This window comes from Sorex araneus, chromosome 6, assembly GCF_027595985.1.
Source record: "Sorex araneus isolate mSorAra2 chromosome 6, mSorAra2.pri, whole genome shotgun sequence".
Lineage (NCBI taxonomy): Eukaryota > Metazoa > Chordata > Mammalia > Eulipotyphla > Soricidae > Sorex > Sorex araneus.
Window position 1 is genome coordinate 15,355,116 of NC_073307.1, and position 24,152 is coordinate 15,379,267.

A 24,152-nucleotide genomic window follows, 5' to 3' on the forward strand; every position below is an offset into this window, starting at 1 on the left:
CGGACCCCAAATCAATTTGGTTTTGGGGCCACACTCAGTGGTGTTCAGGGCTTACTCCTGGCGGTGCTCGGGGGGCCGTATGTGGTGCCGGGGATTGAATCTCGACTGGCCACACGGCAGGCAGAGGCCTACCCGCTCTACTATCACTTTGGCCCCCAAACCAATGCTTTAAATTAAAATTCTTTCGATCAACCATGTTTTTAAAAAGAAAAAACTTAAAATTAAGACCTACTTAAAAGTTCAGAACACAAACAAAAAAAGTTCCTGAAAAACCTACCAATCTGATTTACAGTGTTTCCCCCTCCCCCAATTAAAGTCTTAGTTTTAATTCTACTAATCATGACATGTCCCCGAGGTAGAAGCAGGTGTGTGCTCTGCTGTTTATACTATATGATTTACTTGTTAAGACAGAAAAAAATAGGGTTAAGAACAGGTAACCGGTCACGATCAGATCAAGCCATTCGCCATGAAGTCTGCACAATTCAGGTATATTTTTAAACTTTCAACTCAGGGCTGGAGCAACAGTGGTTAAGGTGCTTGCCTTGCACGCAACTGACCCCAGCTGAATCTCAGGCACTGTACCTGGTCCCCCACATACTGCCCCGAGTCAGTGGTTCCTAGGCAGAGAACCAGGAGGGAGTCCTGAAGATTACAGGATGTGACCCGAAAACAAAAAAATCTGAAACAACCAAAAGTACATATACATGTATTTTTACCAAAAAAAAAAAAAATTACAAAGTTCCTTTTTTATTAATAATGACTGCCAAAAAAAGTTGTTTAATAAAAAACACAACAAAGACTATGAAGAATATCTTAGGCATTTCTGTAAAACCGAAGTGGGGCAGGATGTGAGGATGTGTTTGTTTACGCACATAGGCACAAACTATGCTTGGAAAAATATATAAAAAACTGGGAACATTAAACTGGCCTTGGGAAGACCACTGTGGCAGGGAGCCGGGGGTGGGAGTGCGATCACGCGGAATCAGTCTGCTCTCTCCTGTCGCAAACAGAGTGCGGGCGGGACAGCGAGTACAGCGGGTCGGGCGCGTGTCTGCCTGCAGCGGACCCGAGTCAGACCCCCGGCACCACCACAAGTAACTCCTGAGTGCAGAGCCGGGAGTAACCCCTGAGCACTGCCGGGCGGGTGACCCAGAAACAAAAGAAAGTGCAAAGAGAATGGAGGCAGGAGGCTGGAGAGGTGGCACTGGCGTTAGGTGCCAGTCCGGCTGGCAGCCCAGCCCAGCCCAGCCCAGCCCAGCACATGGTCCTGAACTGCCAGGAGTGAGCCCTGGAGTCGCGCACGAGCAAGCCCTGAGCACTGCGCAGTGTGGGGGAAACACAAAAGCCAAAAGCTAAGAGGGCCAGAGAGAGAGTTGGTGCCGGGGTTAAGGCTCCGCCTTGCACGCAGCGGCCCCCACCCCGCTCAGTCTGTGGCGCTGCGTAGGGCTTCCTCGAGCAATAGCGGGTTCACTCCTGCGCAGAGCCAAGAACAGTCCCCAGCCCAGAGCCAGGTGTGGGGCCGCTTCCCCGCCCCCACCTGCCACAGAAGACAGGGTTGGAGAGACAGTAAAGGGGCTAGGGGTCCCTGCGGGGAAACACACACGTGCACGTGCAGACCCTGTCTCCGAGCCACAGACACCGTGCAGGGGTTAAGACTGCCCCAGAAGCAACCCTGGTCCGAAATCAATCACCAGCACCACGAGGCCCCTGACACTGCAGGGTGCAGCCCCCAAGGCTCTCCCAGAGGGCGCCAGGCCACCCCCAGCACATCCTCGGGGCCTCACACCCAACCAGCGGCCCACGGGCCTCTGGGAGCACTGCACAGGAGGCCCGCCCCGAAAATTCTGAGTGAACAATTGTTGAGTTGCTGAATGACTGCAGAGCTCAGGGATACATTAGGTCAATTATGTTCTTTTGACACCTTCTATAAATTTTTAAGTATTTCCATGATAAAAAGTAAAATCACATACACAGATTCATTCATTCGAATACAAAGTCAAGTCAACCAAAATGGGGAGCTTTTACACTGATTGACTTATTCCCAGGTTCGAACACCTCACAAAGAAATCACAACCCCTACTGCCTACCGAGTATCCTGGATGACTACGTAACAAGACAACAGGAAACGGAAAGGGTCAGACCTGTACCTATGACATCAAACACCACAGCCACTGTCGAAAGCGCGCGTCTCCTGCACGTTCATCCCTCTTAACACAATCTGCACTGTGGGCTACAGCTACTCCGGGGGGTAAGGCAGAAGAGAAAAGACCATCTTTACCATCGTAATCTCGGCACCGCCTCTTTGGTGGGGGGTTCCGGCCGAAAGACTCGGGAGCGCTATGGTTGTTATAGTAATTGGACCAGCTCTCCGTGGTGTTCTCCGAGTGGTGCGCAGGTGCGATCACGGTCACAGTGCTGGGGATAGACTGCGCCCCCGAGGAGTACTGCTCGGAGGAGCTCGGCGGGGGCGCGGACACAGGCACATAGGAGCTCTCCAGGTCATTCCTCTCACTCTTGAACTTCGATCTTTCCCGGTGCTCTGCTTTGGGGTCAAGGGGAAAACAAGACACAAGTGGAGCAGACATGCAGGTTCTTCAACTGTCTATTTTCTCTAAAACACAAGTGAGAATAGCAAAGCTCATGGACTAAGCTACCTACACTCAAAGGCCTCTCACTATTAGTATATCCTAAACCAGGAACATCAACAATAGGGCCTCTTAATTACTTCGATAAAATCACCTTATGGAAGATGCACATCGACACACAACCAACGAAGACCCGCTCCTCTACTGATATTTAATAAGACTGTTTTCGGGGCCGGAGCGATAGCACTCGGGTAGGGCGTTTGCCTTGCACGCGGCTGACCCGGGTTCGATCCCCGGCATCCCATATGGTCCCCCAAGCACCACCAGGAGTAATTCCTGAGTGCAAAGCCAGGAGTAACCCCTGAGCATCGCTGGGTGTGACCCAAAAAGCAAAAACAAACAAACAAAAAAATAAAAAATAATAAGACTGTTTTCCAAGTATCTTCCTGGACATCAAGGATCATGATCTAAATTTTTTTCTTTTTAAATTTTATAAACTCTAGGCAACCTTGCAACCAAACGATGTTGCGTTTTGATAGAGGTGAGGGGGAGCAGAGGGGGAGGGAGTAAGACTCTCCCCTATGTAGTTCTGTTGATTAAGGGACTTTTGTTTCTATTATACAGAACGACTATGTCTAGATAGGATTACCAGAGCTATGAGCCGCATCTTTCTAGTCCAATTACCTTGACTCTGTCCCAAGCAAGAGCACTGCTCTTTGTAACAAGCATTTTTTAAGAATCTGCTCCAGTTTCTCCAAGTTAATGTCCTGCAGCCCGTGATCCAGGCAGGCAAGCAGGTCGTCCACTCACCAACACTCCTGTTCGCGTCCCGGTCTTTGCTGCGCCCCCGGCTTCGGCTTCGACTGCGACTCAGGCCTCGGCTCTTACTCCGGCTCTTACTCCTGCCTCTCCTCCAGTCGTACTTCTCACGGTACAGCTCATTCCGCTCGTAGTACCGGTCATAGTCTCTCCACTTGCCATCTTCTCTTTTCTTCTCACGCGGTCTGTAGTACACCGATATAAAAGCCATATGTACACCACAGAAGCCAAGTCCACAAACAAACCGGCACTAGGAAATACTCTGCTGGATCTACCCAAATGCATAACCTTCCTGCGTTTTCAGAAGGCTGTACAACCACCACAGAATGTCTCTCATCCAGTATATCGAAAGAAAAGCATTCCCTCAACCACACCGGGTAGGGAGGAAAAAAGGTGAATCCAAAGGATGGGGAGGGGTAGGGGGAAAACATACATTTAAAACTAGAAAAGAAAAAAAAAAAGGCTCCAAAGTTAGTTTTCCCACACAAAGACCCATCTTCCCATGGCAGGCTGACGAATCACCGTAGAAACCTCACTCCTTGCAAAATGAAACATTATGGATGATTTCACGGAAGCACCCCTAATCAAATGGAACGTTTCGTTAATATTCTCTAAGGAGACTGCTCCCACCCCAGAGCTCTTGGGGAAAGAGCAGCGCGATTATTGTTTGCAAGAGGAAGAGAAAGGAGCCCCGAGACAAAAACCAGAGAGGAGGGAAGGGAGAGGGGCCACTCTCGAATCAACGGGGAGAGAGAAAAGCTGGCTCAGAAGGTGAAAAGTCCTTCACTAATCTTTTACGGTAACTAGAGAAGTGATTTCATCCTAATTAAAAATAAACACAAACCTTCGCTCATTAGATTCTGAACGAATCTTCTGAGGACTAGGATACTTCTTTTTTCTGCTCTCTCGTTCTTCCTCTGCTGGTTCCTGAAATACCTGTAAGAAAACATTCATTAGCAACAAGTATGGTCCCTCTACACATGGAAAAGAACCACTTATCTGACACTCATTCTGGTACATGAGAGCACAAACATATACAGGAAGAAGTCTAATTACATGTACATATTTTAAAAATAGGCTACAGGGAGAGCAAAAATTGATACAATCCCTAATATGGAGGGGGAAATCCTGAAATAACATTAATAGCAATTGGTTAGTTAATTCTTTCTTTTGTATTTTTTCCTCTTGGGCACTGTGATTTACAACTGTGCCTACAACACTCCAACACCACATCATCACTTCCCTCCACCTTTGTCTATGTTCACTCCAATAGGTTAATTTTTTTCACCAGTTTTTCTGGTTTTGGGGGGCCACACCTGGCAATTTTGACAGCTTATGGCTGGCTCTGCACTCAGGCAAGGCTCAGGGGACCATATATGTGGTGCCAGAGATCTAACCCAGGTCGGCTGTAAGACAAGAGCCCCACTCACTGTACTATCTCTCCTGCCCCTATAACCAACGGCAGAAAAAGCTCTGTAATCAATGAAAATACTAAGGTCTCTTTCAGTTGTGCCACACCCAGGGAAGCTGGGGGAAGGGTGTACGCCACTACCACCTCAAGGGACCAGGCCACCTGCTTAGAGCAGCCTATCTCCCCAGTCCTCAGTGTTTCTTTTCAAGAAAATTAAACAGAAATAGAGATATCATCATTTTATTACTGTCTTTAAATAGATTACCGTCTTTAAATTGAGTACTGTCCTTAATCTCAAAATATAGTCTTTACTCTGAAGGAGTCATTTGCAAGAGTTAAACAAATGCCCATCTAATGCAGAAACTCACTTAACAAGTACTCAAACCTAGGCTCAGATAGTACAGGGGCTAAGGAGTTTGGGTTCTATCCCTGGCACCTCGTATAGTCCCCAAAATCGCCAGCAGTGATCCCTGCATGCAGAACCAGAATATTGAATATTGAACCTGAATGGTTAATAGGTGCTTATTCATATTCTAATTTATTTCATGTTCATAATAAAAAATTTAAACATTAAATAAAATAATCCGGGGCTGGAGCAATAGTACAGCAGAGGGCCGGAGCGATAGCACAGCGGGTAGGGCGCTTGCCTTGCACGCAGCCGACCCGGGTTCGATCCCCGGCATCCCATATGGTCCCCCAAGCACCTCCAGGAGTAATTCCTGAGAGCAAAGCCAAGTGACCCCTGAGCATCACTGGGTGTGACCCAGAAAGAAAAAAAAATCTGCGTTTTTCTGTTTTGATTTGGGGAGCTATAGCCAGCAGTGCTGGGGGAGGAGGGTTACTCCTGGCACAGTGCTCAGTGGATCATGTGGTGCTGGGGGTGAAATAAAGTCCCCAACCCCAGTCTGCAAAGCATCTGTTCCCGGGGCCGGAGTGACAGCGGGTAGGGTGTTAGCCTTGCACGCAGCCAACCTGGGTTCGATTCCCAGCATCCCATATGGTTCCCTGAGCACCGCCAGGTTAATTCCTGAGTGCAGAGCCAGGTGTGACCCAAAAAGAAAAAAAAAAAAAAGCATCTATTCCCTTCAAGCCCCTGCATTTTTCTATTTTTAATTTTCTAGAACTTTCAGAGCTAAAGATAGGTGTTTCTTCAATTATTCAAACTATTCAACTTTTAATTGGGAATGAATTACATGGCATATTACCTTACAGCTCTTGAATTAGAGATATACACATACACACCCCGACACACAACCAGCTATTCTGATCCTATTATACAAACATGAAAACTGAGAGCCACAGACAGCTCAGAGGGTCACCATGCACCCAGGAGCCCGGCCTGACCCCCAGCACCACATCCCTGGGCCCCGCCCACCGGAACAGTCCCGAGGCCTGCGCCGGCAAAGCTCCAAAGCACCCCCAGGTATGGCTCCAGAAAACAAGAAGCAAACAGACTATGCGAAATGCCCTTCGTGGTCCAAACAACTATGCTACCATCTATACACATCATCACAACTGAGGCTCGAAATAAAACACCTGTCCTGCGTGCCTCAAGTCCTGGATTCAAAACCTGACATGGGTGTGGGGGATCATGTGCCAATACTTCAGTGTTATAAAAGCACTATGCTGCCAGTGTACTGACTATTTAAAATAAACAGGAACTGGACCAGAGAAACTGCCGGGGTTAAGGCACTTGCCTTGCATCCCACTGCCCCCAGTTTGATCGGCAGCACAGCAGACGGTCCCCTGAGCACCACCAGGGGTCACTCCTGAGCACACGGCTAGGGCCACTCTGACCTCTGCTGGGTGTGAGCCCAAAACAAAAATAAAACTGCTTCCCTTCTCATCTGAGCTGACAGAATGGCTCCTGCTGAGGCCGGAGAGGAAAAGAGAAGTCACTGTACACCCACAAGGAGTGACAGAAGCTACAGGACATTCACAAAGCACCATGGCCCCCGTCTAACAAGTGTATGAGGAATTCAGGTCTGGAGACGGGCCATGCAGGAGACGGTGCCCAGGCGCACTCCCGACACCCGGCTCCACAAAGCTCTCTGCGACAAAATAATGGATCAGGGGCCGGAGACAATACGGCAGGCACAGCACTTGTCTTGCACATGAAGACCTGGCTCAGGAGTGATAAGGCCAAAACAAAACCCAAAAAAATTTCAGGCAAAGAGGGTAAAAACTAAGAGATAAAATATTAGTCATGGGGCCAGGGCAATAGTACAGCAGGTAGAACGTTTGCCTTGCACACGGTCGACTTGACCAGGGTTTAATCCCCGGCATCCCATACGGTCCCCCAAGCACCCCAGGAGTGATTCCTGAGTGCAGAGCCAGGGGGAACCCCTGAGCATCGCTGGGTGAGACCCAAAAAGGAAAAAAAAAAAGTACAGTAAAATTAAGAAAATGGTATCTCTACATGAAAATGTTAATGACCCTTTATTATTAGTAGAGTCTGTAATGCTTATTAACAATTTTGTTTTCTACAAGTCACTGGAATAGGGCCGAGAGAGAGCGTCAATGGCTCGAACAAATGCTCTGCCAGTGGACGGATGAGGTCTGACCCCGGCACCAAGTGCTCTCAGGAGCACCACCCCGGCGACCCTGAGCAGCCCCAGCACTGCCGAGAATGGCACAGACACAAAACAGATCACTGGGGGAAGCCTCTGGATTCCTAGATAATATACAACATCTCTAAAAAGCATGTGAAATGTTCCCAATTCTTCGAGTCCAGGAGAGCAAGATTGCTGATAAAGAACGTGGCTCATACCTCAAACCCAGACACGTCCATGAATAGATCACTACTTCTAACGGTGACTTTCATCTAAGAATGAGACTAACAATACTATCTAAGAAGTCCCCCAAAGTAAAAGAAACCTTGTAGCCGATTACCTCTTCTTTAATTTCTTCTTTCTCTTGGACTGGTGGTTTTGGCTCAGGCTTAACTGGTTCCAAAGGTGGAAGGTAATTCTTAGTATAGAGACTTTCAAATAGCTTATCCACAAAACCTGAAGTTTCTAAGGAGAAGAAATAACATTTAAGTGTCACACATACATAAAAAAATTTCCTACAGTGAGGTAACATACGCCATTGGAAAGCTGAGCAAAGTGAGAGATCTCATATACTAAGAGTGGGACTAAAAATATGTCTTTTTTGGGGCTGGAGCAATAGCACAGCGGGTAGGGAGCTTGCCTTGCATGCGGCCGACCCGGGTTCGAATCCCAGCATCCCATATGGTCCCCTGAGCAGCACCAGGGGTGATTCCTGAGTGCATGAGCCAGGAGTGACCCCTGTGCATCGCCGGGTGTGACCCAAAAAGCAAAAAAAAAAAAAAAAAAGTCTTTTTTGGTTTTTTTTGGGTCACACCCAGCAGTGCTCAGGGGTTCCTCCTGGCTCTTCACTACAGAATTACACCTGGCGGTGCTCAAGGGACCATATATGATGCCAGGGAACAGCCCTGAGAGATGCCCAACCCACTGTATTACAGCTCCAACGCAACTGATGTCGAACTCGTGTGTGTGTGTGTGTGTGTGTGTGTGTTTTCTTTCCAGGTTTCCGACTGGTGGTACTCACAGGAGCTACACCCAGTGTGCTGCTCCAGGTGTGCTCCTGGACGCAGGAGGTGTTAGGCATCAAACATGCAAAACACGCAGCACCAGTCCTCTGAGCCAGCAGCTCCCTGCTCCCCAATTCCGGCTTCTTAAAGTTCTTCAAACTAAGTATCACTGTCAATCCGTTCTCATCGATTTGCTCAAGCGGGCACCAGTAACGTCTCTGTTGTGAGACTTGTTGTTACTGGTTTTGTTTTTTTTCTTTTTTTTGGGTCACTCCTGGCGATGCTCAGGGGACCATATGGGATGCTGGGAATCGAAGCCGGGTCGGCCACATGCAAGGCAAACGCCCTCCCCACTGCTGCTGTTACTGTTTTGGGCGTATCAATATGCCATGGGTAGCTGGCCAGGCTCTCCCGTGCATATACAAATTAATGCATGCAAGATTATTTGCCAGTAAAAGATTCCAGCAGTGAAAGATTGGGAACAGAAGCCAGAGAAACTAGTACAGCAGGTAACACTCTTGCCTTACATGAGGCCTATCTGGGTTCAGTCCCAGCACCCTCATCCCTGCCAAGAGTGGAGTTACCCCTGAGCAGAGCCTAAAGTAAACCCTGAGCACCGCAGCGTGTGTACATCTATATATCCACAAATAAAATCTACAATCTGGGACAAGCACACAACAAAATACAGAGTGATTGTGAGTAGTGAGGTAGGGAGGGCCAGGGAGGGGCTCAAGGAGCTACTGCGCACACTTTGTACGTGCAAAGCCCAGGTTCAATTCCTGGCACCACATGGTGGACTGAGCACAGAGCCAGGAGCAGTTCACGAACATTTGCAAGCAGGACACAAAAATAAAAACCAAGCAATGGTAATAGCATGTTTCAAAAGCGTTTTGCTGTTTTTGGCTTCTGGAGCTGAGCTGGTGGTGCTCAGGGCTCACGGTGGCTCCCAGGAACCACACCCGGCAGTGCCGGGACAGACGCAGGGTAGGCCACGCTCTATCTCGGCACCTAGAGTTCTAAGATCTCAGACTAAAATTTTAAAAAAATTATTTCCATTTGCATGACATTTCATAATATTATGAAAGCCAAAAATATAAATTAAGAAAGTTTTAAGGAGACAGTTCAAAGGCTGGAGCACACACCTGGTGTATACCAGGGTTCCGGGTTTGACCCCTGGCATCATACGGCCTCTCAACACCTGCTGGGTATAGCATTAAGGCCCCCGAGCACCCCTGGAGAAACCTCCTTCAACAGTGACACAGATGTTGCCGGGGTGGGAGGGACCATGGGGTTAAGGCATTTGCTCAGCAAGACGCAAACCCTAGTTCCAACCCCAGCACCGTACGTGATGCCTCAGCACTGCCAGACGGAACCGAAGGGAGGGAGGGAAAGTTTTATTTCAAGGCTATTCTACTTTGTAACATTTTCAAACTAGATAAGAGAAACATGAATTCATTTAAAACCTCAATGTCAAAATATTTATTATTCAAACCAGACTTAAATAATTATCACTGGTCATAACCTAGGCAACAGCTACAGAACATATTAAATGTGGTAGACTGGGGAATAGGGAGGACAGAGCAATAGTACAGCAGGTGGGCGTGGGGCACGTGCCCTGCACACCCCTGAACTGGGTTTGATCCCCAGCACCCCAGATGGCCCCTTGACGCCGAGGGAATGATCCCTGAGCGCAGAGCCAGAGCCAGGAGTAAAGGAGCAAGCCCTGAGCACCACCGGCTGTGGCCCAACCCCCCACCCAAAGTGTAGCCGACAGGCTTTTTTTTTTTTTTTTTTTTGCTTTTTGGGTCACACCTGGAGATGCTCAGGGGTTATTCCTGACTCTGCACTCAGGAACCACTCCTGGCAGTGCTCAGGGGACCATATGGGGTGCTGGGGATCAAATCCGGGTCGGCTGCATGCAAGGCAAATGCCCTACCCGCTGTGCTATCGATCCAGCCCCAACAGGCTTCTTTACACTGCCATCAGTACCCATTTCACGTAAGTGCCCGGTTCTAAAGTGTCAGTTTAATGTTTCTTTCCCTTGGGGGGAAGATGTGTTGGGTCATACCCAGAGGCACTCAGGGATCACTCTTGGCAATGCTCCAGGACCACAGTGGTGCCAGGGATCAAACCAGGGCTAGCCACATATAAAGCGAAAACCTTACTCTCTGTACTACCTCTCTGGCTTATTTATTTTTTTTTTAACCAAAAAAAATTTTTTTCTTGGTTTGGAGGCCATATACAGCAGTGCTCAGAGGCTATTCAAGGCTCTTATGTGGTGCCAGGGATCTGAACAGAGGTCAGCAGGATGCAAGGTAAGTAAAAGTACCTTAACAGCTGCACTAACGCTCTGTCTGGCCTAAGGTATCTAGTCATTGCCAGATATGAACCCCTCAAAAAGAAAGGAAGGGAGGGGAGGCAATGGAAGGGTAAAGGAGGCAGGGGTAGGGAAAGGAAAGAAAGAGAGACAGAGAGAGAGAGAGGGTGACAGAGAGAGAGAGAGAAAAAGAAAGAAAGAAAGAAAGAAAGAAAGAAAGAAAGAAAGAAAGAAAGAAAGAAAGAAAGAAAGAAAGAAAGAAAGAAAGAAAGAAAGAAAGAAAGAAAGAAAGAGAGAGAGAGAGAGAGGGAGGGAGGGAGGGAGGGAGGGAGGGAGGGAGGGAGGGAGGGAGGGAGGGAGGGAGGAGAGAGAGAGAGAAAGAGAGAGACAGACAACAACAAAAAAATAGAGAAGCAGCAGGGGACGCCTGTAAGAATTTCTGTGGACCATAAAAAGGAAAAGCTTGTAAGATGTGATGCTAAATGCTTAAAGAGAACAATTTCAATCTTTTCTTGGTTACCAAGAAACCATCAGCAAAAGTGGGTTAAAAAGGGGCTGGAGCGATAGCACAGTGGGTAGGGCGTTTGCCTTGCAAGCGGCTAACCCGGGTCCAATTCCTAGCACCCCACATGGTCCCCTGAACACCACTAGGAGTTATTCCTGAGTGCAGAGCCAGGAGTTAACCCCTGTGCATCTCAAGGTGAGACCCAAAAAGAAAAAGAAAAAGAAAAAAGTGGGTTAAAAAAGAAACAGCCCGACTGCCCTGATCAACAGCAATAAGGACCTTCCAAACTCCGGGGATGTGGCTCAACAATGAGGTGCATAATTTGCATGAATGAGGATTCAATCTCTGCCACCAAAAAAAAAAAAAGTAAAAAATCTTAAAAAGCAGCAGCAGCTTGGGCTGGTGAGACAGTCCAGTGGATAAGGTGCTCGCCTTGCATGCAGCTGACTCAGGCTGGGTCCCCGGCATCCCATACGGTCCCCGAGCACTACCTGGAGTGCTTACTGGAATTCAGAACCAGGAATAAGCCCTGAGCATTTCTGGGGTGTGCCCCCAAACAAAACAAACAGAATAAGCAGCTTCAGGACCAGAGAAATAGTCAAAAAGGATAAGGCACCTGCTTTGCACTTGGCCTACCCAGGTTTGATCACCGGCATCCTGTACCTCCGAGCCTGTAAGGAGGAATCCCTGAGCAGAGTCATGAGTAAGAGCTGATTACCATCTGCATGTGGCCCCAAAACCAAAATCAAACGAAAGAATAAGCTGCTTCAGGGGCTGGAGCGATAGCACAGCAGGTAGGGTGTTTGCCTTGCACACGGCCGACCCGGGTTCGATTCCCAGCATCCCATATGGTCCCCTGAGCACCGCCAGGGGTAATTCCTGAGTGCAGAGCCAGGAGTGACCCCATGCATCGCTGGGTGTGACCCAAAAAGCAAAAAAAAAAAAAAAAAGAATAAGCTGCTTCATTATTATCCTTAAATTATCCCCTCAAACCCTAATCATCAACTACACACTGCCACAAGCCACAATGGATCCAGTCTCCTGAAAGGGATCACGGCTATCGGTGTTTCATCAGAGGAGAGCAGAGAAGGAATGGGTAAAATTCCTGCTAAAATACATTCTAAGGTAAGCAGACAGAATACATTATACAACGGGCAGAGTGCCTGCCCATAGAGTCCCCAGAGCCCACCAGGAGAGACCCCCGAGCACAGAGCCAGGAATAAGCCTTCAGCACTGCCAGGTGTGGCCCCCAAACCCAAAAAGTAAATAAATAAAATGCGTAATAAATGTGAATGGATATGATTAAATATTCAAAAGACTCCAACCATTTTATTATTTTCTTCTATCTTCAAGTCTTTATTATGAAGTTTTGAATTTGACAGGTTTGGAGCAACTGTGCACGGCACCTGCCTAGTTCTGAATTGAGGGGTCACTCCTGGGGCCAGTTACGTGCAGGCCATGCACCTTAATCCCTGTAACTCTCCACCCCCAAGTTCTCAATTTTAAGTATTTACCCAACTATTTGGATGAGGGCCCATAATAATTACCTTTTTGTAGAAAGACATCAAGCTGGTCTGCACAAAAGGCCTTCAATTCTTTCTCAGGCTTGTCCTTCTTCACCAGTGCTACAACATAGTTGGCTAAGGCTGAAGGGTCAGCATCACATCTAGGTCAGGAAGAGAAACCATTTGAAACCGTCTTTTCCAATCAGTCATTAGCAAACATCACTCTGATCTTTCAAAGCTACAGGTCAAACTACAGAGGTCAGAGATACAGTCCAGCTGTTAAGGCACTTGCCTTGCATGCAGCCAACCCGAGGCCAACCCCACCACCATACGGCCCCCCAAGCACCACCAGATGTGGCCCCAAAATGAAACAAATAGAAATTAAATTGATTCCAGGGTGCAAGAACGGTGGTCAAGTACCTGCCCTGCAGACAGGAGCGGGGACCACTGTCCTTACCACCACCACCCCGTAAGACCCTGCAGTCCTAGCAACGCTACCACTTGGGATTCCTCACACCTGAAAAAAAGTGTGAAGCCCTTGGCAAATACCACAGCTGACATGTGTAAGCACCACACAACCAAGTGTGTGACTCCCAAGAACTCCACAACCAAGTATATGTCCCCAGTAACTGCAACAGCAAAGAAGGAGAAAACAGAAATAAATGCATCAGTGACCATAGGCTAGGTCAGAGAGTAGAGGAACAGGGCGCTCGCCTCGGACACGGCTGACCCGGGCCCAGTCTCCCGTCTCTTGGGAGACAAGCCCACAGACATCACCCCTGAGTGCAGAGCCAGGAGTAAGCTCTGAGCACTCCTGGATGTGGCCCTGAAGCCAAAACTAAGTCAATAAATATCGGAAAACTGGCAACCTCATGGGCCAGAGCGATAGTACAGTGGGTAGGGCACTTGCTTTGCACGTGACTGACCCAAGTTAGAGCCCAGTACCACATATGGTCCCCCTAGCCCTTCCAGGAATGAGTGAGCACTTCTGGGTAAGACCCCAAACCAAAAAACAGACAAGGGGGGCCGGAGCGATAGTACAGCGGGTAGGGTGTTTGCCTGGCACGCAGCCGACCCGGGTTTGATTCCCAGCATCCCATATGGTTCCCTGAGCACCGCCAGGAGTAATTCCTAAGTGCATAAACCAGGAGTAACCCCTGTGCGGGTGTGACCCAAAAAGCAAAAATAAAAAGCCAAACAACAACTGAATATCTTAAGTACAATCACTAAATTTCCACCTTCAAAGAAGAACTCGCACACTTCTGACACCAGTTCAATCACTAGCACTACTAACGGTGTCTCGAATACATTACAGGAATAACTCCCCGCCGTTAACCCACCTATCCTCCCCTGCAGTCAGGAATACCCCACCAAAACAAAAGTAGGCCAGAGATAATTTGAGATCAACACCACTGGGTGTGACTCCAAAATTAAAATTTTATATAAATGAGGCCCGGCAGTTCAATACCCAGCTCAAAAAAAAAAAAAAAGAAACACCTTAAAACTATGGGAATACTCCTTATTCTCTGAGCCCCACCAGAAATGATCCCTAAGGAAAGTCAGGCCCAAAAGAAAAAACAAGAAATAACAACAACAAAAACTATGTCATACCTACCATGCTACTATGCTTGCTCACCACAGCTACGCTGTTATCATCATGCCCCTTCGAGCAGTTCCCGTGAACAGAATTACTTTTACTTTGAGAAGCTTTTCGAGGCTATAGTTCTAATCAACATTCAAATGGAGATAAGGTGAAGCACAGAATCACTTTTTTTTTTTTATTTTTCGGGTCACACCCAGCAAATACTCAGGGTTACTCCTGGCTCTGCACTCAGGAATTACTGCTGGCAGTGCTCAGGGGACCATATGGGATGCTGGAGATAGAACCAGGGTCAGTTGCGTACAAGGCAAATGCACTTCCCACTGTACTATCTCTCCTGCCCCCAGAATCACTTTTCTAAGAGGGAGGCTTCTCCCAGTTAGAGCTCAGGATGTCCGGGTGCCCCTCCCCCAGGTGACAGCAGTGCTCTGAGGCTCCTCCAGTGTTCAAGGAAGCAAGGGCAGGGGATGAAAGCTGCTATCCAACGCATTCGGCCATCTCTCTGGCCCTTCCGATCTCTATCTTGGCCAACAATTCAAGTGCTGGGGCCAGAGAGACAGTTCAGCGGGCGGGTGCTTGCTTTGCACACAGCCAGGTTCTATCCCCGGCATCCCAGCGCCACCAGGGAGATCACTGAGTGCAGAGCCAGGAGGAAACCCTGAGCACAGCCGCGTGTGGCCCCACAACCAACAATAACAACAAATAAAAACCAATAAAAATCCAGATCTTGGCTAAAACAAAGACCTCGTTCCTTCCTTCTCTTTTTGTATTTCTGTTAACAAGACTCGAATCCAGGGCCTCAGGCAAGCAAAGCATTTGCTCAACCACAAAGAGTCAAAGAAATCCTGAACAGAAATAAAGTAATGTTCTTTCTTTTTTCCTGCTCTTGAGCCACACCCAGCCATGCTGGGGCTTAGACTCCTCCCCAGCAGTGCTCAACCAACCACGCAGTGATCAAAGCCGGAGCTGCAGTCCTTTAAGCCGTCTCCTGGTTCCTAAAATCATTTTCATTTTAATTAAGAATGGCAGGAAGAGGCAATGCTATTTTCTCCAATGTTATCAGAACTTTCAAGGAGTCTCATGACTTGACAAGTATAATGCTGAGCAAAGATAAGCGGTTTCAAGTGAGAAGCAGGGAAATATTCAGATTATTGAATAGATGGGTCATATTAAACAAACTCAGCTATCTGCCACAATACATTTAGCAATCCGGCCTGTAGAGAAAGTATAAGCGGTAAGGCAGTTGCCATGCACGCAAATGACCCCAGATGAATCCCGAGTGCCAAATGGTCCCCTGAGAGACCAGAAGCAAGCACCAAGATGGGAGAAGTCGGAGACCTCTGGGTGTGGCACCGAAAGAGAAAGGGTTTTGTTGTTGCTGTGTTCTGCTTGGGGCCACAGTCCGTGTGCTCGGGAGCTTACTCCTGGCGGGCACCCAGGGATAACTCCTAGTAGGGCTTGCTCTCCAACTCTGCAAAAGATATTTCTAAAAGATTTTTTAAAAAAGGCCATTTCTCAGTCAGACTGGTAAACAAATGCAGGCTTAGGTTGCTTTGTTTGGCTTTACCTAAGGAGGTTCTGGGGTTTGGGTTTTTTGTTGTTGTTGGGTCTTGTTGGGTCACACCTAGCAAAGCTCAGGTATCACTCCTGGCAGTGATCAGGTGACCAAACGTGCCCGGGAGAGTGAACCTGGGTGGGCTGCTTGCAAGGAAAGCACTCTACCCACTACATTTTCATGCAACGTGTTAAAACTCAGAGTAAATAGTCAAGAGAAGAGACAGAAAGCAGCAAACAAGGAAAGAGTGGCCTGAAGAGTCAGAAAGGAGTTACGGCACTTGCCCCGCCGACCCCCAGACCCCATATGGTCCCCAGAGCACTGCCAAGAATGACCCCTGAGCAAGGACCAAGAGTAGGCCCTGGGGTGACTACTACTCCAGGGGTGAGCTAAAAACCGAAATAGGGAATGAACACACAATCTAAATATTTGTTTAGAGCCGTGTTTTTCTGCCTCTTCACACCTGTGCAGCCGTATCTGTCCTGCATACTGGTCCACGGACCAACAATCACAATCAAGGTGGTAACCGATGGTGTTCAACCCTCTTACTGGTGCAGGCCAGCACCAGTCCACGGGCCACTGGTGTAAACTGAGTAAATGGGGCCAGAGAGGTAGTGCAGAGGGCAAGGTGTCTGCCTTACATGTGGACGACCAGGATCTGATCCCTGGCCTCCTATATAACAGTCCCCTGAGCACTGCCAGGAGTGATTCCTGAGTGCCGGGCCAGGAGTAAGGCCTGAGCACCACCACTGTGTAGCAAAAAAACAAAACAAATTAATTCAATTAAATGAGATAGTAAAGCAGGTAGGGAGCTTGCCTGGCAGGCAGTTAACCCACACGTTCAATCCCCGACAACACAAATGGTTCCTTGGGCCCCGCCAGAGTGCTCCCTCAGCAGAGAGCCAGGAGGAGTCCTGGCACAGCCAGGGGTGGCCCTGACACCAGAGAGTAAACGGCAGAGCCCAAGTGCCATCTCAAGTGCCATCTTCCCTCTGCTCCCGCCCACACTTCAGCTGGGGAGGGACCTGAATGCCACAGGCCCAAGCACAACCACCCGGGAACCTGGGCTCAGGCTGAGCTTGGCAGGGGTCCATGGGCCTCCGTGAAAAGGAAATTTTTAGAAAGAGTCCCGGACGGAGGAAACACCCGCAGGATGGCCCAGGTAATCCCCAGCACCGCGGGCCCAAGCAGCTCTCCACTCAGTGAAGCCTGGCTGAGGTGGTCACAGGAAGAAAACCAAAGAATAGGGCCAAAGCGGTAACACAGCAGAGTGGGTATTTGCCCGGCATGCCTGACCTGGGCTCAATGCCCAGTACCCGCTATGGTCCCCCAAGCACCGCTAGCAGTAATTCTGGAGTGCAGACCCAGGAGTAACCCCTGAGCATCGCCAGGTGTGACCCAAGAAAGCAAAAACATAAAATAAAATAAAATAAAATAAAATAAAATAAAATAAAATAAAAACCAATCATATTCCATAATATGTTTCAATGATCTAGAATACATTTTTGGCAGGGGAAGGTAACAGAAATAGTACACTGAAATTGTAAAGACGGCCGATGTGTCATTTCTCTGTGGCATGTAACAGCGATGAGGCTGACACAGCCACTCTGGAGTTTAGACACCAACCAACCCGGGGTCAAAGAGCAAAGGGCATCTGCAGTAGGCCCCCAGCCAACCCGCACTACTACAGACCACAGCAGTCTGTTTGCTGAGGACCTTAATCCTTTCCACGTGCAGAAATTTTTTTTTTTTAAATCAAAGTTTTTGACTATAGCCTCAATTTCAGTTTCACTTGAAAACGCTTTCTGGGGCTGGAGTGATAGCTCAGCGGGTAGGGCGTTTGCCTCGCATGCGGCTGATCCGAGTTCAATTCCCAGCATCCCATATGGTTCCCTGAGCACTGCCAGGAGTAATTCCTGAGTGCAGAGCCAGGAGAAACCCCTGTGCATCACCGGGTGTGACCCAAAAAGCAAAAAAAGAAAAAAGTGATTTCTGTTTCAGAAGTGAGACAATGAATGAATGTTGTTGGGGCCACAGGGAGGAAGCCTGATTCTAATATATATATTACAACAGTATCTTACATGTTCATCATCTTGGAGCTGGGATTACAGCTCAGCTATAGGGCACTTCCCTTGCACGTACAATGCCCTGGCTGATTCCCGGGCACCCCACACACACCAAGCTGAAAAACATTTATGTTCAATTTGTTTCTTTTTTTTTGTTTCAGGACTAGGCGGTGGTTCTCAGGGCTTGCCTCTGGCCCGACACTCAACGATCACTCCTGGCGCTGCTCAGTCTGGGAGACTGGGGACTGAACTGAGTTGGCCGCATACACGGCAAGCGCCCTCCCCTCTGTGCTATCGCTCCGGCCCCAATACTTACGGTCTGACATCAGTAGTTGCTCTCCCAGGAGAAAAGGCTCAAGCCAGGGATGGGCGCACAAAGGAGGGATGGCACAAGCCCGGCCACTCCCAGCACCACACAAGTGCCCCGCGCACTGCAGAGGTGACCTGAGCAGAGCCAGGACCAGCCCCTGAGCACCAGCAGGTGTGGCCCCAAAACTTGAAACGAATAATTTAACTGAGTAAGCTGGCTAAGTGCCAAGCATCAGACTAGGTGATGGACTCAGAATCCAACAGATTTTGCCTCTAGCCTCCAACCAGGAAAGGGACAAGAAAATAACGATAGTACAAAACAGCAAGTGGTATGAAAGAAACGAATAACCTAGTGACAGCACTGTGAGAGGATACGGGAAAACACGGGTAGGCAACAGGGTTGGGAAAGCAACTCCCGGGCCTGAGCGACGAACCTCAACCCCGACACCCCACAGTCCCCAAGCACAGCTGGAGTGACTCCTAAGTGCAGAGCCAGGAGGAACCTCGGAGTACAGTGTGACCGCAAACCAAAGCAAATAAAAGCAAATAAAAGCAGGAAGACGAAGTCAGACATATTTAGGGGCAGACAAATCAGGAAGAACTAGTATGTTTGAAACTTGGCATACTAAAACATGCCAATAGTTTTTCTGGTCAATGTAAGTCCTTCTCCATGAAAGAGTGAACGGTCTCCTTAAACAGTCCCGCAACTGTCTACAAGTACACTGGTTTTCTGGAGCTACTAGACTTTAGAAAAACGATCAGTACTTCTCCATCTTTCTTCCCTTCCTGCGGTGCCAGATCAAACCCAGTGCCTCCACAGGCACTGCGCCACCCCTCCAAGTACTTCTCAATCATCTTAAAGACATCTCCCCCCTCAAATACTTAACCCAAGTACAGTCGTCTTTCCCAACTCCAAGGCCCCCCCCTCCGGAAAGTAGGAGGATTTACAGATTTCCAGAGTTCTGATTTTTATTTTTTCCTGAAAAGGGGGTGATAGGCCACGTGGGCTTGGGAAGTTCTGGAGAAGTTTATCAGCAAATCAGGTCAAACAGCCGCTGGCCAAGACTTTCCCTTCCACCTCAACAACAGGGATGGGAGTCGGAATCCAACTAGATAAAGCGGACACACAGCAGCACGTCAACTGAGTCCCACCAAGTGGCCAAGGATGCAGGTCTGCGACAGAGCCTTCAGCCCGGGGCCCCTGCCAGACCCCCCAGCAGTGCACCCAGAGCAAACAAAGGGAAAAGAGGTCGAGACAGCACCGAGCAGCACAGAGCACAGGGCGCTCGCCTGCAGCGCGGCTGACCCTGACTTCGACCAGGAGACCCCTGAGCACTGCTAGGTGTGCCTGCCCCGAAACAGCCTTAGAGAGTCAGAGAGAGAGCTCCAAGGGTTGAGTGCAGACAGGGGATACAGGCAACCCCAGGAGTAACCCCTGAATATCGCCAGCTGTGGCCCCAAAACAGGGAGGAAAAAGAGACCCTGACAGCCCAAAGCCGGAAGTGCCTTTCTCGCAAGGGGAGCCCGAGGCAAAATCCCTAGCACCACAGAGCAGTCAACAGACACGGGACAACAAACAAAACAAGGGTCTCAGACCTGACAGGCTCATCAACTCCTCAGCACCATGTCATCCCAAGCACCCCGGAGTAACTACCCCGGGAGAAGTAACCCCGGAGTGCAGGCCCAGGGGCAGCCAGAGTACCAGCAGGGATGGTCCTAACGCTCAACAAATACACAATTAAAAGATCTGGAGAGAGACTCGGTTCCCAGAAACTGCCCGTCTCGGCTGTGGCCTCACCACCAATTCCTCTCCTGTCTGCAAAGGGCCTGCAGGGAGGCTTGACTGCGGCCCAGCCCGGTCAGTATCTGAAGCAGCGGCGCTGGCCACTATTAATAATGAGGGCCAGACAGACAGCGCAGAGGTTAAGGCCATACGTGTGCCCCTTTTCATCCCGGACACATGGTCACCCAAACACTGTCCGGACCGGCCCCTCAATACTACGGGATGCGGCCCCAAACCACATTCCCCCCGTCAAAAAAAAAAAAAAAAGAATGTTTTTGCAACTTTAGGTAAAAAGAGGTTTTTAGATAACACCAGGTAGTGCTGACACTCACATCAAGGGCCTCAAACAGGCAACTCGACACACTCAACACCAAGTTTCATATTTACAAAACCACTGAGTGATGGGAAGAATGGGGACACCGGTGCTGGGAAACGGACAGTGGGGGGATGGGTGCTGGATACTCTGTGACTGAAACCTAGTCATGCACAGATTTGTAAGGTCTAGCTCACAGTGATTCAACTAAAACTTTTTTAATTTAAAAAAAATTTAAAAAAACAAAACCCACTGAATTTTGTTCACATTTTATAGGGAAAAATGCGCTTTCCTCTTTCAGCGACACCAGCCAAGCTCAGGGGCCACCTGGTGGTGCCGGGGTAACACATGCAGTGGCGGCATCTGAACATGGCCACAGTCACATGGAAGACAACTGCCTTAGCCTCCATACTAGCTGTCTGGCTGGGGGGGAAAAAAGCATTTTTTATAGTCTACATCATTAATGCACATAATATGAATTAGGTAAAAGGCTAATATAATTAGCTCTGTTTAATCAAGGTTAGACAATTTTTCTAATATCAGAGTGGGAGTCGGATTCAGAGCTAGAATAGGGCCAGAGGACAGGTCAGCAGGTATGGTGCCTGCCCTGGGACTGATCCCAGCACCCCACACAGTCCCCTGAGCACCGCCAGGAGTGATTCCTGAGTGGAGAGTCAGGAGTAACCCCTGACTGAACGTTCTGATTTATATAATGATACAATAGACCAACTGCAGAAATGAGTGAATCCCTGCATCGCAACAACAACAAGAAGGTATTCTAAATCTCACCACCCATTCATTTCATTTATTTTTCTTTTATTTATTTCCTAACCCCAGGAATGCACAGGGGTTACTCCTGGCTCTGCACTCAGAAATTACTCCTGGTGGTGCTCAGGGGACCATATGGGATGCTGGGAATCGAACCCACGTTGGCCACATGCAAGGCAAATGCCCTCCCCGCTGTACTACCACTCCAGCACCGACCCATTCATTGGAAATGCTATACACATTTTTACAATAAGCCAAACAGGCAGCAGTGAATTAATGTTTATACACAGCTTCTAAATTATAAATAACACAGACATAAAAATATTTTGGGGGAGCCCAGTTCAAAGGACCGGAGAAGGACCTTTGCTCTCGGGACACCTTGCCCCGGCAGCTTATGGTCCATTAAGCATTCCAGGGAGAGGCCTCTGAGAACTGCCGGCACGACACCCCCGCCCCAAAAGAAACAGGGAGCACATGTTTATTCTTGGAAAAACCCTCCTGAACTCTTTGTACACTTCTAGAAAGGTTTTCAGTGATTATCCTCTAGGTTTACGTAGAGAAACTCACTTCATGAGGTTCACATATTTAACTGAGATGTGATGTTTCTGTTTTGGCTTCTGGGCCATGCCCAACTGTGCTCAGGGATCCTCCTGCCAGCGCGTGGGGCCCACAGGAACTGCCGAATACTGATTCCGGGTCAGCTCTGTGCAAGGCCAGCACCTTACTGCACTAGCGCTACAGCCCACGGCCATTCTTTAATTCTACTTTATTTAAAGCACGTGATTTATAGTTATTCACAGTTGGGTATTAGATATACAATGCTCTGGCACTGACCCCACCACCAGTGCCAATTTCCCCGCCCCATTCCCAGAGTCCCTCCACTAACCCCTCAGCCCACCTGCCGCCTTGACGGGCCCCTAGTTAAGCCTGGCGGGTAACGTTTGGGCGCCATGGTCTTGGCGCGGCTGCCTCTGCGGTGCGGGTATTCCGCTTTATTCCTCCCTAACACACCGGCGTGCCTGAAGGCCTTGCCCCTCGCCCCCTCGGCTTCTCACTGTCTCTTCTCTCCTCCACTTTACCCCCACTTTCTTTCACCCTCCTCCCGATACTCCGGGCCAAGGGTGATGTAGGGATCCCCCTGCTTCGAACCACGGCATTGCGCGCATCCCGTTATTCTAAATACCACATCCAAGTGATATTTTTATGTCATTTTTAAAAACCAATAAAGACATCTGAAAATACGCTGAAATAATACATGAATACATCTAAATAGATCTAAACACGTAACTCCTACATGGTCTCTATGAGTAGGATACCTAGGACATTTTAAAAGTGAGGAAAAGGGGCTGGAGGGATAGTACAGCGGGGAGGGCATTTGCCTTGCACTCGGCCAACCTGGGTTCGATTCCCAGCATCCCATATGGTCCCCTGAGCACCGCCAGGGGTAATTCCTGAGTGCAGAGCTAGGAGTAACCCCTGTGCATCGCCGGGTGTGACCCAAAAAGCAAAAAAATAAATAAATAAATAAAAGTGAGGAAAAGATGAGAAACCCAACAAGATCATTGAGTTCACTCTGTTCAAACAACGGCAGGAAAGAAACAAAACTCCTTTTTTGGGGGTGCAGGGGGATGCTGGAGGGGGGTTGCAAGCAGACGCAGTGGTACTCAGGAGGGTGACCCGCAGCGCTCTAAAATCCGTATGTGACGCTGAGGATTTGAACCAGGACGGGTGGGATGCAAGACCTAAATCCTGTACGATTTCTCCAGGCAAGAGATAGAAATATTGAGCCAGAGATAAAGAGGAGAGGTGGCAGGACACTTGCCTTGCATGTGGCCAAGCCAGGTTAATTCCCACAAATATTCCTCTGACACCATCACTAGTAGCCCTCAAGCGCAGAGCCAGGAGCGCACCCTGACCGCCACCAAGCACAGCCCCCCACCCAAAATCACTTCAAAAAAAATTAATTTGTTAAAAAATTAGAAAAACTTTTATTTTAACTGGGGGGGGGGGCATATCGAGCTGTGTTCTGGGCTTACTCCTAGTATCACTCCTGGTGGGCTCAGGGGACCTGATGGGGTGCCAGGGGCGGAAACCCGGTGGGACACGCAAAGCAAGCACCAGGCACACTGTATTAGCTCTCCAGCTCCAGAGATGGAAATGTCTCGACCAAAATGATTTCTCTCCCCTCTACTGCCCTGCCAACGAAAATGGTACTGTTCTTTTCCCAATCAATGGAGTCATTTCTTCCAGGCTTTCTCTAATCAAAGTAATAGATGTGTTCCACATCTGCGAAAGTGAAAGAGAAAAGTTCAAACTGTATGTTCATGACATTTCTAACATGCTTGAAGGAAAACACACACACACACACACACACAAACTGAATGGTTTTAGAAATTATCTATTAAAGGCTGGTGAAATAGTGTAACGGGCAGGGCACCTGCCTTGCAGGAGGCCAACCCAACTTCAATCCCAGGCCTCTTGCTCATCATGAACGATCCCTGAGGGCTGTCAGGAGTAAGGCCTGAATACTGGGGGAGGAAGGTGGGGTCTGAAGGAGGGTGGGGGAAAGTCCATTTTTGTTTCACCAGTGACAGGATGAGCATATGTAAAGACTTATCAGTTGCAAATTTTGATCAATTTAGTTAACTTTCAATTTCAGTTAAAAACAAAATGCATTTAAATTGCAAAGTTCAAGTTAAATAAGAAAGTACAATAGTGGGGCCAGAGAGACAGTACAAAGAGTAAGACATCTGCCTTGCACACAATTGACCCAGGTTCGATCTCCAGTATCATATATGGACCCTGAGCCTGGCCAGGAGTGATCCCTGAGCCAGAGCCAAGAGTAAGCCTTTAGCAGAGATGGGCAGGGCATAAAAATTAAAAAAAAAAAAATTGCAATAGTAAATCATGTGCACACAATATGATTCCAACATATCCATTGCAACTACATTATATGAAAGCCTAACAACTGCTCTGAAATGCTATGTTGTAGCAACATGTCAATCTGCCATGAAAATTTTCATGAATCTGGAATATGCAAAAAGTAAATTTACAAACACA

The 24,152-nt window shown here is 48.5% G+C and overlaps 1 protein-coding gene across 2 annotated transcripts in view; it reads right to left on the reverse strand.

Moving 5' to 3' along the window:
* Window positions 1–24,152, reverse strand: part of RBM27 (RNA binding motif protein 27) — a 60,715-nt gene that overhangs the window by 31,471 nt on the left and 5,092 nt on the right. The window contains exons 2-6 of one of the 2 annotated variants that reach the window (XM_004611088.2): window positions 12,741–12,859; window positions 7,708–7,832; window positions 4,249–4,340; window positions 3,396–3,589; window positions 2,279–2,539 (exon numbers count right to left, since the gene is read on the reverse strand). In XM_004611088.2, the coding sequence (XP_004611145.2) occupies window positions 2,279–2,539; window positions 3,396–3,589; window positions 4,249–4,340; window positions 7,708–7,832; window positions 12,741–12,859 (791 nt within the window). Of the gene's footprint in view, window positions 1–2,278; window positions 2,543–3,395; window positions 3,590–4,248; window positions 4,341–7,707; window positions 7,833–12,740; window positions 12,860–24,152 lie in introns of both variants that reach the window. The other variant, XM_055142555.1, reaches the window with a different exon arrangement.